This window comes from Macrobrachium nipponense, chromosome 4 (genome assembly GCF_015104395.2).
Source record: "Macrobrachium nipponense isolate FS-2020 chromosome 4, ASM1510439v2, whole genome shotgun sequence".
In the NCBI taxonomy this organism is placed as follows: domain Eukaryota; kingdom Metazoa; phylum Arthropoda; class Malacostraca; order Decapoda; family Palaemonidae; genus Macrobrachium; species Macrobrachium nipponense.
This window is the reverse complement of record NC_061100.1, coordinates 88,224,586-88,240,990: the sequence shown is the minus strand read 5'-3', so window position 1 is coordinate 88,240,990 and position 16,405 is coordinate 88,224,586. Positions and strand designations below refer to the sequence as shown.

General features: G+C 37.3%; 1 protein-coding gene across 1 annotated transcript in view; it reads left to right on the top strand.

Annotated features, from left to right (window-relative positions):
* The window catches only part of LOC135210993 (pre-mRNA-splicing factor 38B-like), a 261,602-nt gene that overhangs the window by 49,017 nt on the left and 196,180 nt on the right, over positions 1-16,405 (top strand). The window contains exon 2 of the mRNA XM_064244000.1: positions 3,245-3,386. Within this exon, the coding sequence (XP_064100070.1) occupies positions 3,245-3,386 (142 nt within the window). The remainder of the gene's footprint in view (positions 1-3,244; positions 3,387-16,405) is intronic.

Sequence of the window (16,405 nt, the reverse complement as noted above, 5' to 3'; positions counted from 1 at the left end):
TTGGTTCAAAATCCCTCTCGTCCTCTTTCTAAGAATGCTATATCGTTCTTTATTAGAGAGCTTATCAGGGAAGCTCACTCACAGTCCGAGAACGACAATCTTTCCGTTCTGAGAGTTAAAGCTCACGAGGTTAGAGCAGTGGCAACTTCTTTAGCATTCAGAAAGAATTTATCTTTAGCTTCGATTCTTCAGAGCACGTTCTGGAGATCGAATTCGGTTTTGCGAGTCATTATCTCAAAGAGATAGAAACGGTTTTCGAGAATTGTAAAAACGTTAGGTCCGGTGGCGGTTTCTGGCATGGTGTTGGGAGAAACGGCACAGGGGTCGTCACCTCTATGCTAACTTTTCACCTTGAATAGGTTGTCGAGTTCAAGGGAAGCTGGGGGTACTGAGTACCTGGGATACTCACCAGTCTGTTAGGTCAGATTTTACAATGGTTGGGTATATATGTTTTTAAATCTGGTGTTGGTGACAAATGTTTTGTATGATTGAATTTCTGGTCTTAGCCCAGGGCAAGGGCAATCTTTGTTGTTACTATCCTCCGTCAGTCAGCCTTGACTCGCTTGAACTACGGAAGGATTCCACTCCTGTAGAGGCTAACTTTGGTCAAATTCCAATTCCTCTACAATAGTAAGAAGAGCACCGACCAGAGGCAGTAACAGTCTGCTGTAGCTCTCTTACAAGGTAAGGTACAACAGACACCTTGAGTGTTTACTGGTATTGCAATAAATGTAACCATTTAAAAATACTAGTGGTCCACTGAATCCCACCTTCCCATAAATGTGTAATCAGCTCTATAATTGTTCGGTAAGACACTACAATAAAAATGAAATTTTCATTATTAAAATGAAGTTTTATTGTATACTTACCGAACAATTATGATTATACCCACCCTCCTCCCCTTAGGTGGACGGACGGGCAGAAAGAATTGGATTCACCTGGGCAGTTGTACCTGGTTCTCCCGCGAGTGGAGGGAGATGACGTCATCACCACCAGTGTTGGCGACGCCGACGCGCTAAATTTGAATTTAGTATCCTGCCGCTCGTGGAAATCACGGCTCTATAATTGTTCGGTAAGTATACAATAAAACTTCATTTTAATAATGAAAATTTCATATTTTTTTGTCCGATGTAATATTTGCACCGTTTTAACCTAGCCGTTGCCTAAATTTTTATATATGAAAATGTGTGCAATTTCATGTTGAATACAACTAAAAACAACCCATGTTTGTAGCTTTTATCAGTTTTGAAATATTTTCATATAAATAACGATAAGTGCCAAAATTTCAACCTTCGGTCAAATTTGACTTGACCAAAATGGTAAAAGAACGCAATTGTAAGTTAAAACTATTACATTCTAGTAATATTCAATCATTTACCTTTATTTTGCAACAAATTGGAAGTCTAGCACAATATTCGATTCATGGTGAATTTATGAAAAAAACTTTTTCCTTACGTCCGCGTGGTAACTCTTCCGAAAAAATCATAAATTTTTTTGTCCGATTGTCGTTATGTTTGCACCGTTTTATATTAGCCGTTACATAGAGTCTTATTTATGAAAATGTGCACAATTTCATGTAGAATACAAAAAAAAATAACCCATGGTTGTAGCTGTTATCAGTTTTGAAATATTTTCATATAAATAACGATACGTGCCAAAATATCAACCTTCGGTCAACTTTGACTCAACCGAAATGGTCGAAAAACGCAATTGTAAGCTCAAACTCTTACATTCTAGTAATATCCAATCATTTAATTTTATTTTGCAACAAATTGGAAGTCTAGCACAATATTTTGATTTATGGTGAATTTATGAAAAAAAAACTTTCCTTACGTCAGCACGGTAACTCTTCTGAAAAATCAGAAATTTTTTTGTCCGATGTCGTAATGTTTGCACCGTTTTATATTAGCCGTTACATAAAGTTTTATATATGAAAATGTGTGCAGTTTCATGTAGAATACAACTAAAAACAAGCCATGGTTGTAGCTTTTATCAGTTTTGAAATATTTTCATATAAATAACGATAAGTGCCAAAATAACCTTCGGTCAACTTTGACTCGACCGAAATGGTAAAAAAAACGCAATTGTAAGCTAAAACTATTACATTCTAGTAATATTCAACCATTTATCTTTATTTTGCAACAAATTGGAAGTCTCTAGCACAATATTTTGATTTATGGTGAATTTATGAAAAAAACTTTTTCCTTACGTCCGTGCAGTAACTCTTCCAAAAAAATCATACATTTTTTCGTCCGATTGTCGTAATGTTTGCACCATTTTATATTAGCCGTTACATAAAGTTTTATATATGAAAATGTGTGCAATTTCATTTAGAATACAACAAAAAACAACCCATGGTTGTAGCTTTTATCAGTTTTTAAATATTTTCATATAAATAACGATAAATAGAAAAAATTTGACCTTCGGTCAAATTTAACTCTACCGAAATGGTTGAAAACTGCAATTGTAAGCTACAAAACTTACAGTCTAGTAATATTCAATCAAATACCTTCATTTTGCAACAAACGAGAAGTCTCTAGCACAATATTTTGATTTATGGTGAATTTTTGAAAACTACTTTTTTTTACGTCCGCGTGTTACGAATTCATGCATCATATTGTGATAATATTTTCTCTGTGTTGCTTTGATCGTTTTACAATTTGTTATATACCAAAATCATTGCAGTTTAGTGTACAATACAACAAAAAAATAATTAACTCATTAGCTTTAACCATTTTGCTCACAGCACAATTTGTATATAATTATATATGAAATTTTTTTTGCGCTGTCATATATTCCAATATTTATATTTGTTAATGATATTTTTTTCCTTTCTGATGGTTGCATACTAAACTTCAGGCAATGACAAAAAAAGGAGCCAAAAATGAACTCTTAATCTTGAAAATTAAGCATGCTGTGATTTAAAAAAAAAAAAAAAAAAAAAAAAAAAAAAAAAAATCCGCTTCGGCGCTCACTCGCGAACGCCGCCATAATATGGGAGACACTTTCAGAAATACCGGCTCGGCGTTTAAGGGTTAATAAGACCAGTGTTAAATTTCAGTAACCATAGAGCTTTCCTCTAGGAGTTATCAGTTTTTTCTTCTGGAGGTTACATGGAAATTATGCTGTATCATTTTATATAATTGTTATTTATGATTTTGAACTTTTATTTTACCAGTTTTTTTTATTTTACAGAGAACTCGTTATGTGAAACTGTAATCATAAAATTTCTTTTGGAATACAGGCTGGCGCTTATGAGTATGAAGAAGATGAGAAGGTTATTGCCAACAAGAAAAGCAATGGTTTGCCGATATGGGGGAATGAGAAGTCCATGAATCTTAATCCTCTAATATTAACAAATATTCAGTCATCACAGTATTTCAAAGGTATGTTGAACAGTGTTTTTTGTCATAAAGTATTTTGGGCTTAGCGACAGACCCCTTTTCAGTGAAAAATTAATTCTTGTACAGATGAATGGTTGAATGATTTGTTAACCTTTAGCTTCTTATAAACAATTACCTCTGTGGGCATTGACAGTGACTCAAGCAGAAACTGTAAAAATGTTTATACAGTAGTGCCTCAGGATACGAAATTAATCCGTTCCGAAGCAGCCTTCGTAACCTGATTTTTTTCGTATCTTGACCCACATTTTACATGTAAATTGCGTAATTCGTTCCAAGCCCTACAAAAACACCCCAGTAAATTTTATAATAAAGCTAAATTGACCAATAAAGAATGAAATACAACAATTTGGACCATTCAATACCTAACATAAACTACATATACTATATGTACCTGTAAATAAAGTGTATTAGTGTACATAGTACAAGAAATACTGTATGTACATATGTAGTAAAATGTGGAACCTTACCTCTCGAGAGAGGCGATCTCCGAAAGTGGCGACAGAGGAGGACAAATGGCAGAAAACATGAACACTTAATTTTACAAAACACATTAAAAAATGGCAGAAAACATTAACACTAAACTTTACAAAACACATTAACAAATGGCAGAAAACATTAACACTTGACTTTACAAAAAAAACTTAAAATAATTTTTTTTTCTTTTTTTTATTTTTACATTTTTTTTACTTTTTTATACTTTACGTTATTTTTTTTTTTAGAAAATTTCAATTTTTTCACTTACAACTTTGTTTTTTCATATCTACGTTATTTTTTTTTTTTAGAAAATTTCAATTTTTTCACTTACAACTTTGTTTTTTCATATCACTTGGATCTTCCTGTTTGCTTACTACTACTAAAGGCCTCTTTAAAAAATAACTATCCAAGGAAGATTGGTTCTGCCTGCTTTTCACAATGTTCCTGAAACGACTCGGGCAAACGTCATCAAACTGCGCAAGCATACGACCTGTGTAAACCTTTTCGGGGTGTCTCTTTTCTACATATGATTGCACTTTATGAAAACCAGCTAGAGCATCCTTAATTTCTGCTGTTGTCATAGGGTCCTCCTCCTCCTCCTCGCCGCTGCTAGAGAACTCTTCTTGAATGATGTTATATTGCATGGCCTCCAAATCCTTCAGGTCATCCGTCGTAAGCTCCTCTTGGTGCTCCTCGATAAGGTCATTGATGTCGTCCTCGTCGACGACCAGCCCCACGGACTTGCCGAGAGCAACAATCTTGTCAAGATCTGGTTGCGAAACAGTTTCAGGATTGTCAACTGTTTCTGAATCTGCATCAGATTCGCCCACGTCAAATCCCTTTAATTCTTGGATGGATACAGCATCAGGCCAGAGTTTCTTCCACGAAGAATTCAAGGTTCGCCTCGAAACCTCCTGCCAAGCTTGATCGATGAGTCGGATGCATATCACAACATCGAAATGCTCCTTCCAAAATTCACGCAAGGTGAGGTTTGTGGTATTGGTGATGACAAAACATCTCTTGAAAAGATGTTTTGTATACAGCTTCTTGAAGTTCGATATCACTTGCTGGTCCATGGGCTGGAGGAGAGGGGTGGTGTTTGGCGGAAGATAAAGAACCTTGATGAAAGAATATTCCGCTAGGATATCTTCTTCGAGGCCAGGAGGGTGAGCAGGGGCATTGTCCAACAACAGCAGACATTTCAGAGGGAGGCGCTTCTCTTCCAAGAATTTCTTCACTGTCGAATTATATGTAGAAGTGTTCGTGAATTGTCGGTGATAAGATTAGTGTGAAAATAGAAGGATAAAGTGTCTACTAAGTTAGTTTATCGAGTGAAGTATTGTAAATCAGATCAAGATAGCAGTAAGCTCAGAATGTGGGAGGAGATGGCGAAATCTTGCTCTTCTTGCAGATCTGCAATATGATGAGTTAGCAGGAAGGGAACTGGCATTTCTCATCTATGAGATCAGTAACAGCCCTAATCAAAAAATCAAAAGTATTCATAGACATATTGGAAGGGTATGATCCTTCAAACTGGAATAAGTCATCAGAAAACATCATGAAAATAATTGAAGGAGTTCCAAATAAAATTCAAGTGGTCAAGAGACTTAAAGAAAATTTACATCAATCAGCATATTCCAACAAAGAAAATGAATAAGGTGAACATTGTGAATATACTAATTGATGCAGTAGGAAAAAGAATGCCAAAAGCATGCAAACTGTGTAAGGTGTGGTATAGCTTAGTCAATCCACAAAACCTGATCAGAAAATGTTCAGCATGCAACATTCCCATGCATCCACAATGTGCTGAAGTCATGCAAAACATGTGTAAGGATACCAGAGTATTTTGCTCAACATGTCTCTCATGGATAGACAATGTATTAAATCAAGACTTAATGTGCAAATAGTAGAAGATGAAGAAGAAGAGGAAGAGGAAGAAGAGGAAAACAGAAGAGAAGAAAACAAAACTGAAGTTACAGAAAAAAATAATGAAAACAAAAAGCAAGACAAGAATATGGATGCAGAGATACTCGAGATACTCAAAGATAATACATATGAGGCAATCAAGCAGCATACATACGAAGAAATAAATTATGACATGACAACACAAAATAAAATCCCGAAGAGGCTTTACCCAGATCTGCATACTGATGGGATAGAGGTAGAAAAAATAGAAAAGAAAGACAAAGTCTGCATCCTTTTGAAAAGAGGGAATTGCAGATTCGGTGAAAGATGTTATCACAAACATCCCAAGGTATGTCACAACTATGAAATCTATGGTAAATGTGTATACCTAGATGGCTATTAGGATGAGTGCAGAGATCTACATCCAAAAATATGCAAAAACCTGAAAGAACAAAAAGGATGTAAGTTCGACAAAAAAATGTAAATATATGCACCCTGTAGCCATGAATCAAAATCAGTTAAATAATCAATTAATTAATAAAATCCAAAATAGAACAGAAACAAATAGAGAGGAACAAAGAACATGAGGTGAAGGAAAAAAAGCAAGCCATTACCATGATATGGAGTGTCAGCAAAGAATTTCCAAGCATCAGCTCCAAGATACAGCTCAAGAGATAAATACTGTATATACTGTGCGAGGGGATGGTACAGATACGGAGAAAATTGCAGATTCAGACACAAAATGAATAATTATGATGAAGGAAGATCAAATATATTGGAAAAGTTGGATTTTTTAACGTCAGAATTTCTGGAAATGAAGAAAAGAACAACATACCAGAACAGGAAAGAGACATGGGAAAATCCTTATTACCCATAATAAATGAAGGAGATAACACGCAAACCATCATAGTGATGAATGCGCAGGGTTTAGTTACGAGTAACTCAAAAAGAAAAATAGAGTTCTTAGAAGAACTAACCAAAATTGAAAAGAAAATAGATATAATGAATATAAGTGAAACCTGGTATTCCCAAGAGACTGGTAATGATGATCAAATAAAAGGGTTCCAAACTTATAGATCAGATAGAAAAAATAGGAATCAAGGGGGAACCGTGATAGATGGGAAAGTCATAAAATAAGGAAAAATATATGAGAAATATAGTAACTCGGAATGTGAACTAATAGCAGTAGAATTTGAATCTGAAAAATTAATGAACATAGTAATAGTAATATATAGACCCCCTAATACTAAATAGTTTGACACAATAATAGAAAAATTGGATGATATATGTAGAAATCACAAGGACTGGACTATTCTCCTATCCGGAGACTTTAAATTTCCTTTCATAGACTGGAAAGAACGAATAGGAGATTGTGGTTGTATTTATACATATAAAAAAGAGAGTAATAGTAGTGCAGAAGATACGAGGCAATTCAAAAAGCTATTAGATATGCTACTAGAATACAACATTCAACAAATAAATCACCTGCCAACAAGAAAGGGAAATACTTTAGACCTAGTATTTGTGAACAAGGTGAATTATGTTAAAGAAATAATAGTTTATAATGTGAGTATTTCAGACCATAATGTCATAGAATTAACAGTCCATTCCAAAGCAAGTGAAAACAGAGATAAGCAAGAGAAGAAAAAGTGGGAAGGATATAGAAAATACAATTTCTACAGTAAAGATATAAAATGGTCAGAAATAGAAGAATTAAAGATTGGGATAACATTTTCCTAAGTGATGATATACAGGTAAATACGGAGATATATAAAATATCAGAGAAAGTAGTGGATAAATATATACCGAAGAAGAAAAGTAAACATCTGTCATGCATACCAAGAGACAAAAGGATCTTGTTCCAGAAAATCAGAAAGTGGAAAAAAGGTCTTGCAAAAGAAAAAAATGCATGGAAAGTGATGGAACTAAAAAGTAAGATAGAAAATGCAGAACAAAAGATTATACAATAAAAAGAAAATGAAAAACGGGACTTAGAAGAAAAAACTGTTTGTAAATATCAAGCAAAACCCCAAACTATTGTACTCGTATGCGAAAAAGATTAATAAAAGAAAATACTTTAGACCCAGTATTTGTGAACGAAGTGAATTATTTTAAAGAAATAATAGTTTATAATGCAAGTATTTCAGACCATAATGTCATAGAATTAACAGTCCATTCCAAACCAAGTGAAAACAGAGATAAGCAAGAAAGGAAAAAGTGGGAAGGATATGGATATGGAAAATACAATTTCTACAGTAAAAATATAAAATGGTCAGAAATAGAAGAATTAAAGATTGGGATAACATTTTCCTTTGTGATGATATACAGGTAAATACGGAGATATATAAAATATTAGAGAAAGTAGTGGATAAATATAGTATACCGAAGAAGAAAAGTAAACATCAGTCATGCATACCAAGAGACAGATGGATCTTGTTCCAGAAAAACAGAAAGTGGAAAAAAGGTCTTGCAAAAGAAAAAAATGCATGGAAAGTAGTGGAACTAAAAAGTAAGATAGAAAATGCAGAACAAAAGATTATACAATCAAAAGAAAATGAAAAATGGTACTTAGAAGAAAAAAAAACTTGTAAATATCAAGCAAAACCCCAAACTATTGTACTCGTATGCAAAAAAGATTAATAAAAGAAGAATAGAAATAGGCCCTCCAAGAATTGAAGGGAAATTAACGAATGAAAAAAAGGAAATATGCAACATATTGGCTGAAAGATATAAGAGAGAATTTACCCCTAGAATTGATAATGAAGATAGTGATAGAGAAATAGGGATGAAAATAGTGAATATTTATCAGACATAGATATTAAAGCCGATATTGTGCAGTCTATCAATGAAATTAAAAATGGAGCTGCAGCTGGGCCTGATGGTGTCCCTGCTATTTTGTTAAAGAAAATAGTTCATTGTATCGCAAAGCCACTTGCAATATTATTAAGACAAGTGTAGATACAGGCAGCATATATTACCCCTACTTTCAAAAGTGGATCAAGACTAGAGGCAAATAATTATAGGCCTGTGAGTCTAACATCACATATGAAAGTGTATGAAAGGGTAATGAAGAAAAATATGAAACATTTAATAAAAAATAATTTGTATAATGTAGGACATGGTTTTGTACCCGGAAAAAGTACACAAACCCAACTGTTGTTCCACACATATTTTTGTATATGTGAAAACATATACAAAAATATGAAAAACGGAAATGAAACAGATGTGGTTTATCTAGACTTTGCAAAAGCTTTTGACAAGGTAGATCATAATATATTAGCGTAGAAAATTAGAAATCATAATAATAGTGGACAGAGCAGGAAGATGGTTAAAAGAATTTTTACACAACAGAAAACAGATAGTTATTGCAAACGATGAGAAATCGGATGAAGCTAAGGTAATATCTGGTGTGCCACAAGGTACGGTGTTAGCTGTATTACTGATTGTTATTATGATTGTAGACATAGACAGTAATGTTAAGGACTCGGTAGTGAGTAGTTTCGCCGATGACACAAGAATAAGTAGAGAAATTACTTGTGATAAAGATAGGAACGCGCTACAAAGAGACCTTAACAAAGTATATGATTGGGCAGACGTAAATAGGATGGTATTAACTCTGATAAATTTGAATCAATAAATTATGGAGACAGAGAAGGATAGGATGGTATTTAACTCTGATAAATTTGAATCAATAAATTATGGAGATAGAGAAGGAAAGCTATATGCATATAGGGGACCTAATAATGAGACAATCACAAGTAAGGAAGCAGTTAAAGACCTTGGTGTTGTTGAATAGGAACATGTTATGCAATGATCAAATAGCAATTCTATTGGCAAAATGTAAAGCCAAAATGGGAATGTTGTTAAGGCACTTCAAAACAAGAAAAGCTGAACACATGATTATGCTTTATAAAACGTATGTTCGTAGTCCACTTGAATATTGCAATATGATATGGTACCCACACTATCAAAAGGATATTGCAGAAATAGAGAGTGTACAAAGATCCTTCACAGCTAGAATAGAAGAAGTTAAGGATCTTGACTACTGGGAAAGACTACAGTTTTGAAAATTATATAGTCTAGAAAGGAGAAGAGAACGCTACATGATAATTCAGGCATGGAAACAGATAAAAGGAACTGCCAAAAACATCATGGAGCCAAAAATATCAGAAAGAGCAAGCAGATGTAGATTAATAGTGCCCAAAACTATACCAGGAAAAATAAGGAATGCACATAAGACATTATTCCACTACGCACCAGCATCGACAATGCAGCGTCTATTCAATGCTTTGCCAGCTCATGTGCGGAATATATCAGGATTGAGCGTAGATGTGTTTAAGAATAAGCTCGACAAATATCTAAGCTGTTCCTCTGTGATCTCTTCCGCCGGACTGCCTTCTGTTTTCAGACGCCTCCCTCGCAGGTTGGGGCGCTCATTCAGGCTCATTTTCTTCATGCATTTCGAGTTTGGAAGACAGACAGCACCATATCAACATCTTAGAGTTAAAGGCAACCTTTCTGGGTCTGAAGGAGTTTTCGGGAGAAGGGAGAAGGACATTCTGTTGTTCTCATATTGGACAGCACCACGGTGGCCACTTATGTGATAAAGCAGGGGGTCCTGGTTTCGCGTCAACTTCACGCCGTGACAGTTGAGGTTCACCAGTGGGTGGTCAGCAATTCGGTGGAGCTCTCAGCCAGGTATATCCCAGGCAAAAGGAATGTGGTCGCGGACAAGCTCAGTCGTTGGGATCAGATCCTAGGCACAGAATGGTCTCTCCATCTGGCCGTGGCAGGCAGGCTCCTCCAAGTTTTGGGGGAGACACATGCTGGACCTCTTTGCGACCTGGTTCAACAGGAAACTGGAGATATTCTGTTCTGTGATTCTGGATCCTCTGGCATTAGTGGAGGACAGGTTCCAAGATCCCTGGGACAACCTGGAGATTATGCCTTCCCTCCGTTTTGTTTGATCCGTCAAGTTCTGAACAGCTTGATTGAGTTCACAGTCTCAGGATGACTTTGGTAGCCCCTCTGTGGCTGCAGGCGGAATGGTTTTTGGATCTGCTGTCGTTGTTGTCGGAAGTGCCGAGGGAGATTCCCTCCTGGTGACATTTTTGTCAGCCACACGTAGAAAGATTCCACCATTCAGTAGAAACCCTGTCTCTTCACCGTTGGAGGCTATCAAGTATCTCCTACGAGCGAGAGCAGAGGACAGTAGGACATATGTCCAGCAGTCTCAGAAAGTCTACCTCGGCCATTTACCAAGGCAAATGGGCAATTTACTGTGATTTGTGTCATAAACAGGGTTTTTTCTCCACTCGGAACTTCTATTCAGCGCATAGCAGACTTTTTGACCTTCCTCAGGGAAGAGAAAGGCTTGTCTTGTTTCCACCATTAGAGGCTACAGGGCGGCCCTGAGTTTAGTGTTACGTCTTAGAGGTATTGACATCTCATCCTGGGAACTCTCCTTGCTAGTTAAGGGGTTTGAGCAGTCGTGTTCTCCTAGTGAGCTCAAGCTTCCAACATGGGATGTTTCCTTGGTCTTGAGGAGTTTCACTAAAGTTCCTTATGAGCCTTTGCGTCATTCATCAGACAGGAACTTGACACTCAAAACGGTTTTCCTCCTGGCCTAGGCTTCTTCAAAGGGAGTGGGGGAGCTACATGGCCTGAGCTATGATGTGAAGCACACCAGGAATTGGGGGTCAGTGTCCTTCAAATTTGCCCCAGAATTCGTGGCTAAGACCCAGAATCTCTCGGTGCAGGATGATAGGTTCGCCTCCCTTTCCATTCCATCACTTGATGACTTTGTGGGCGGTAATTCTCAAGAACTTTTGTTATATCCTGTCAGGGCTCTGCGTTGCTATCTTAAGAGGATGCAACATCCTAGGCCAGGTTGGCGTAGGCTTTTTGTTAGCACAGGGTATACAAAGAAAGAAGTGTCCAAGAATACAATCTCTTTGGATACGTGAAGCTATCAGACAGGCGTATTTGACTCTTGATGATTCCGCTGCCTTGTCTGTGTAGGCTAGAGCACATGACGTCAGGGGTATTGGCCCCTCTCTGGCTTTAAAGAAGAATTTGGCTGTTCATAGAGTTCTGAGCAATGGTACTTTGTTACACCAGTCCACGTTCACCTCTTTCTATCTTAAAGATGTTGCCCACAGATCTATGGACATGTTTTCCCTGGGTCCTGTGGTGGCTGCCCAACATTGTGTAACTCATCGTTGTCCTTAAAAGGGCACGTTTGTATCTTACCTAAGATGATTGTGTTGAAGAGAGAATGAGTGAGTTGACTGGTCTCTTTCTTTCTCTTGTTCCTTTCCTTCTTCCTATGGACGGTTTGAGGAATAGACATGTCATTTGGTGGACTGGTCTGAAACAGTTGGGTAAGGTAGTCATAGTGATAGTTTGGTTGCTTGATGTACAGATAGATAATCAAACTCTCTATTCAGTTGCATATACTCTGCTCCCTAGCCAGGGGGAGTGAGGAGTAGTAACAAACCCTGATGCATTGGTTTGTTATCGAACAGTCAAAGTTTGTCTTTAGTTCCCTAATGCAATGATTCGTCTCATATATCTCTTAAGGTAACCCTGTGGCTGATTTGTTTGATATCACTTTATCTAGCTTCTCATGGGCATCAGTCCCTCTCCTGTAGATATTTTTTTGGAGTTGGACTGGTGGGTAGGCCTCAGCCGGTTAAGGATATCTGTACCTCCCTCCAAATATAAGTCTATCCTATTGTTAAGACGAAGGTTTGTTCGTATATGAACAAATTACAAATTTTCTAAGACAAAATATATTTTTCATAGCTACAAACCTGAAATCTTAATGTTGTACTGCCCACATCTAGCCGCCCCTCTGTCTTCTTAAAGACATCCTGGGTTGGGAAAGACTGAACGCAGTGGCATGGGTGCATGGTCTTTGACCAGTTTTCACCTGAAATACGCACGTTGCCAAATCTCACAAGATTTCTTGCTTTTCACATGCTATGTAACCAGATCCAGATAGGCGCTAGAAAATGATCCTATTATTAAGAGCTCAGGTTTGTAGCCATGAAAAATACAAATTGTCTTAGAAAATTTGTCATTTTGCAATAAACTCATCATTGTAAATCCATAATATACCCAGATAAATTAAGTAGCTTTTGCAATGCGTAAGTTGTACATTACATCAAAGAATATAAAAAAAAATGAATGACAAAGTAGCATCATTTTCCATGAAATAAGTCTCTCTCTCTCTCTCTCTCTCTCTCTCTCTCTCTCTCTCTCTCTCTCTCTCTCTCTCTCTCTCTCTGAGAAAAAAAATGTAATTATAGAATAAAATTCCATATAATACAAAATAAATGTACATTAATAAAATTCCATATATGTAATACAAAATAAACATACATTTTACATATAGACAGAAAATTCTCTCTCTGTCTTGCAGAAAAAAAGAAAGTGATGTATTTGTAGAATAAAAACCTAAAACCATACAAAATAGATGAGCATGTTACATATACATATACATATATAAAAAAAAAAAACATCAAGGACACTCACTTAAAATGATCCTCTTCTTGTTTGCTGGTTTGTGCCTTTTTTTTATATTATTTTTATTTTTTATTTTTTTTATTTTTTATTTTTTTTACTTCATCAGTAAGCAAAGGACTTAGTTTGGTTGACATTTATATCCGTCGTCAGTAAGCAAAAGGGTTAAAAGGTTAGCCATATGTTAGCACCAGTGAGTGGCGGTACCAGCAAAGCCCTTGGCATGTAAGATGTGACTATGGCTTTCAACTATGTTGTGTGAAGTGCTACCTCTCTCACCTCTATTTGGTGGATGTAGCATAGTTTACATTCCTTTCTCTGTTTTTCTGCTTATTTTTAGTATATATTTTTTGTAATGCAATACACTCCTTGAACACCTGAATTAGCCCTGATGACAGACCAGCCCGAACTGCATCCCCATTAATTTATACACATAGTGGGTATATTAACTGTCAGTGTTACCAACACTGCAGGTAAAATCGTGTCACTTAGTTACCTGAGGTACCATTGGCAACGCTGCTGCAAATACTGGTTACCAGGGCCTGGTAACTCCAATTGTTATTTGGGATGTTGTGCGGATGTTGTCCCACATCAGGCGAACCTTTGGTCATTTAGCCCTACCCCCATTTAAAGTTTTTGAATTTTGGATATCAGATTACGACTTTGGCCTGTTATTAATGCCTTTTCTCCTGGATCTATGCTGTATTGACTGGATTTTGAAATCAGGATCAGCAGTAGGGGTACAAAAGTAGACAAGGAAGCGTTAGAGTCAGAGTTATTCAAGAGGTTAGAGGACATGTTATCATCTAGTATGTCTAGCCTATTTTCTAGTGTGATGAATAATTTCATTAAGAATAGCGATAGTGGTAGTAGTAGTATAGTTGATTCTAATCATTCTTTTTCAGCCCCCCTTCCTGTTCCAGAACCGGCCTTAACGGGCAGCGGGGGTCATGGAGAACCACAAGCCTCGAAGGTAGGTTCTGCCGGCCACCCCCAGCGCAAAGCAAGCAGTGTTGGCAGCATATTTCCCCCTTCTCCTTGAAGGTGTAAGTTCTGAGGTTGGTGTAAAGTTAGGTCAGATGCAGACGAGTAGGGATAATAGGTTACATAGTGTTCAGGAAGAAAAGTGCAGGTTTCTTCGGGTTCAGACTCTGTTGTAGTTTCTAGTGTGAAGGTTCTTTGGAGTCATCTTCAGTTTTATTTCCTGCTTTGAGTTCTTGGCCACATAAGGTTTCTAAGTCCATGGTTGGTCATTCAGATGTGGTTTCAGGTTCGTCTGGTTCTGAAGTGTTGGATAGTGCTCCTTCATCTTCAAAGGTTCGTTTTCCTTCTGTGGATAAATTTGGTTCATCATGCAGTGGTGGTAATTCTGGTGATCAGGTTTTCAGTTTGGCTCTATGCTTATACAGTATGGTAATTACGTATTAATTTGTTCCTATGTGATATACAAACCATCAGTCCTTTGCATAAGGAATTACGGCTGTTAAATTTTTGAACAAGGTGGTTAGGCAGTAACTACCGTCTGGTAGGTGGGTAGGCCCGCCTGCCTGGATGTAAGCTCTCCACTTTGCTTTCGGCAATCTTCCGATTAGGATGTATATTTTTTAGCTCTTGCTGACTAGCTGTTAATTGCAATTTTCCTGGTGGGATCTTTAATTTTATTTTTATGAATATGTATATGCTGTGTTTGATATTAATAATTAATTGACCTTAATAATTAATATGCAAACCTACTTTTTATGGTAGCCGCCTTTCTACTTTCTGTTAATGGTCGACGGCAATGGTATGCCAACATCTTTATTAGTACACATTTTTGCCCTTCAACGTTAGGACGAGACATTCATCCGAAATTTACGCTTACACTTTGGAAATTACCAAGGGGAACTTCAGAAGGTTGTCCTTTGCTTCTTCTGGTAATTCCTCTTCGCTTTCATCCTTTCGCTAGCTATTGGACGAAGATAGAAAAGGGGGTGTGTGGTGCTGGTGTTTGAGGGATCTCCTTTCATTTCGGAGGGTGGTGCCCTTGGATGCGAGAGGAGTACCCTTATTTCTTTAAATCATATTTTTATACATTCAACTTACCTGCCAGATATATACTTAGCTTTAGACTCCGTCGTCCCGACAGAAATTCAAATTTCGCGCCACACGCTACAGGTAGGTCAGGTGATCTACCGTCCTGCCGCTGGGTGGCAGGAATAGGAACCATTCCTGTTTTCTATCAGATTCTTTCTGTCGCCGGTACTGTCAACATTGTTGTTTGTACCTCCTGGCTGGAATTCTTTTTTCATCGCAATTGATCTTCTTGACCGACTTTTGGTGACGTACCTGGATCGTTGTATTGGCATACGCTATTGTGGACCTTTTCTTGAACTTGATTTTGGATTTTTATAAGAATGTCTGACTCGAGTGTTGTTGTGAGGTATGTGAATGAGGGCTGCAGGGTGAGAATGCCGAAAACTTCGGTAGATCCTCACTGTATGCAGGCGTTGTAGAAAGTATGAATGTTCTTTTGCTAACACCTGTAAAGATTGCGAGAACCTGAGTGCAGAAGAATGGAAGAATCTTGCTTCTTATATGAAGAAGCTAGAAAGGGATAGGCTGAGGAAAGCTTCCAAAAGCCGAAGTAGATCTAGGTCTAGCGAACTAGTTTCTAGCTTTCTAGCTTCTCCCCATGATGCATTAATTAATCCTTCTCCCCCTATTTCTGCCCCTTCACCCATTTTAAATCCTACAGATTCAGCATCGGAAATTGCGGATCTGAAGGCTACCCTTCATAGAATGCAGGTCAAAATGGCGGCATTAGAAGGTAAGAGTGGTGAATTAACAAGTTCCCTGGCCCAGAGGAGAAGGAATGTCGAAAGCTGTACAAAAGTTGTAGAGGTTCCCCACCGGTCAGGCGTCCCTTTGGCAGGTTTTGTTACGCCCCAGACTGCCAGGGATCACTATAGGAAAAGCATCCTTCGCGTGTGCTTTTCGTAGTCAGAGTCGCCTTCACCTAGAAGAGGGTGGAAAGACGCGAATCTTTCTCGCCCCTTGAAGAGGAGCTGGAAAGCTACGGCTCTTGACTCAAGTCCCGAACATTTTCCAGAAGATGT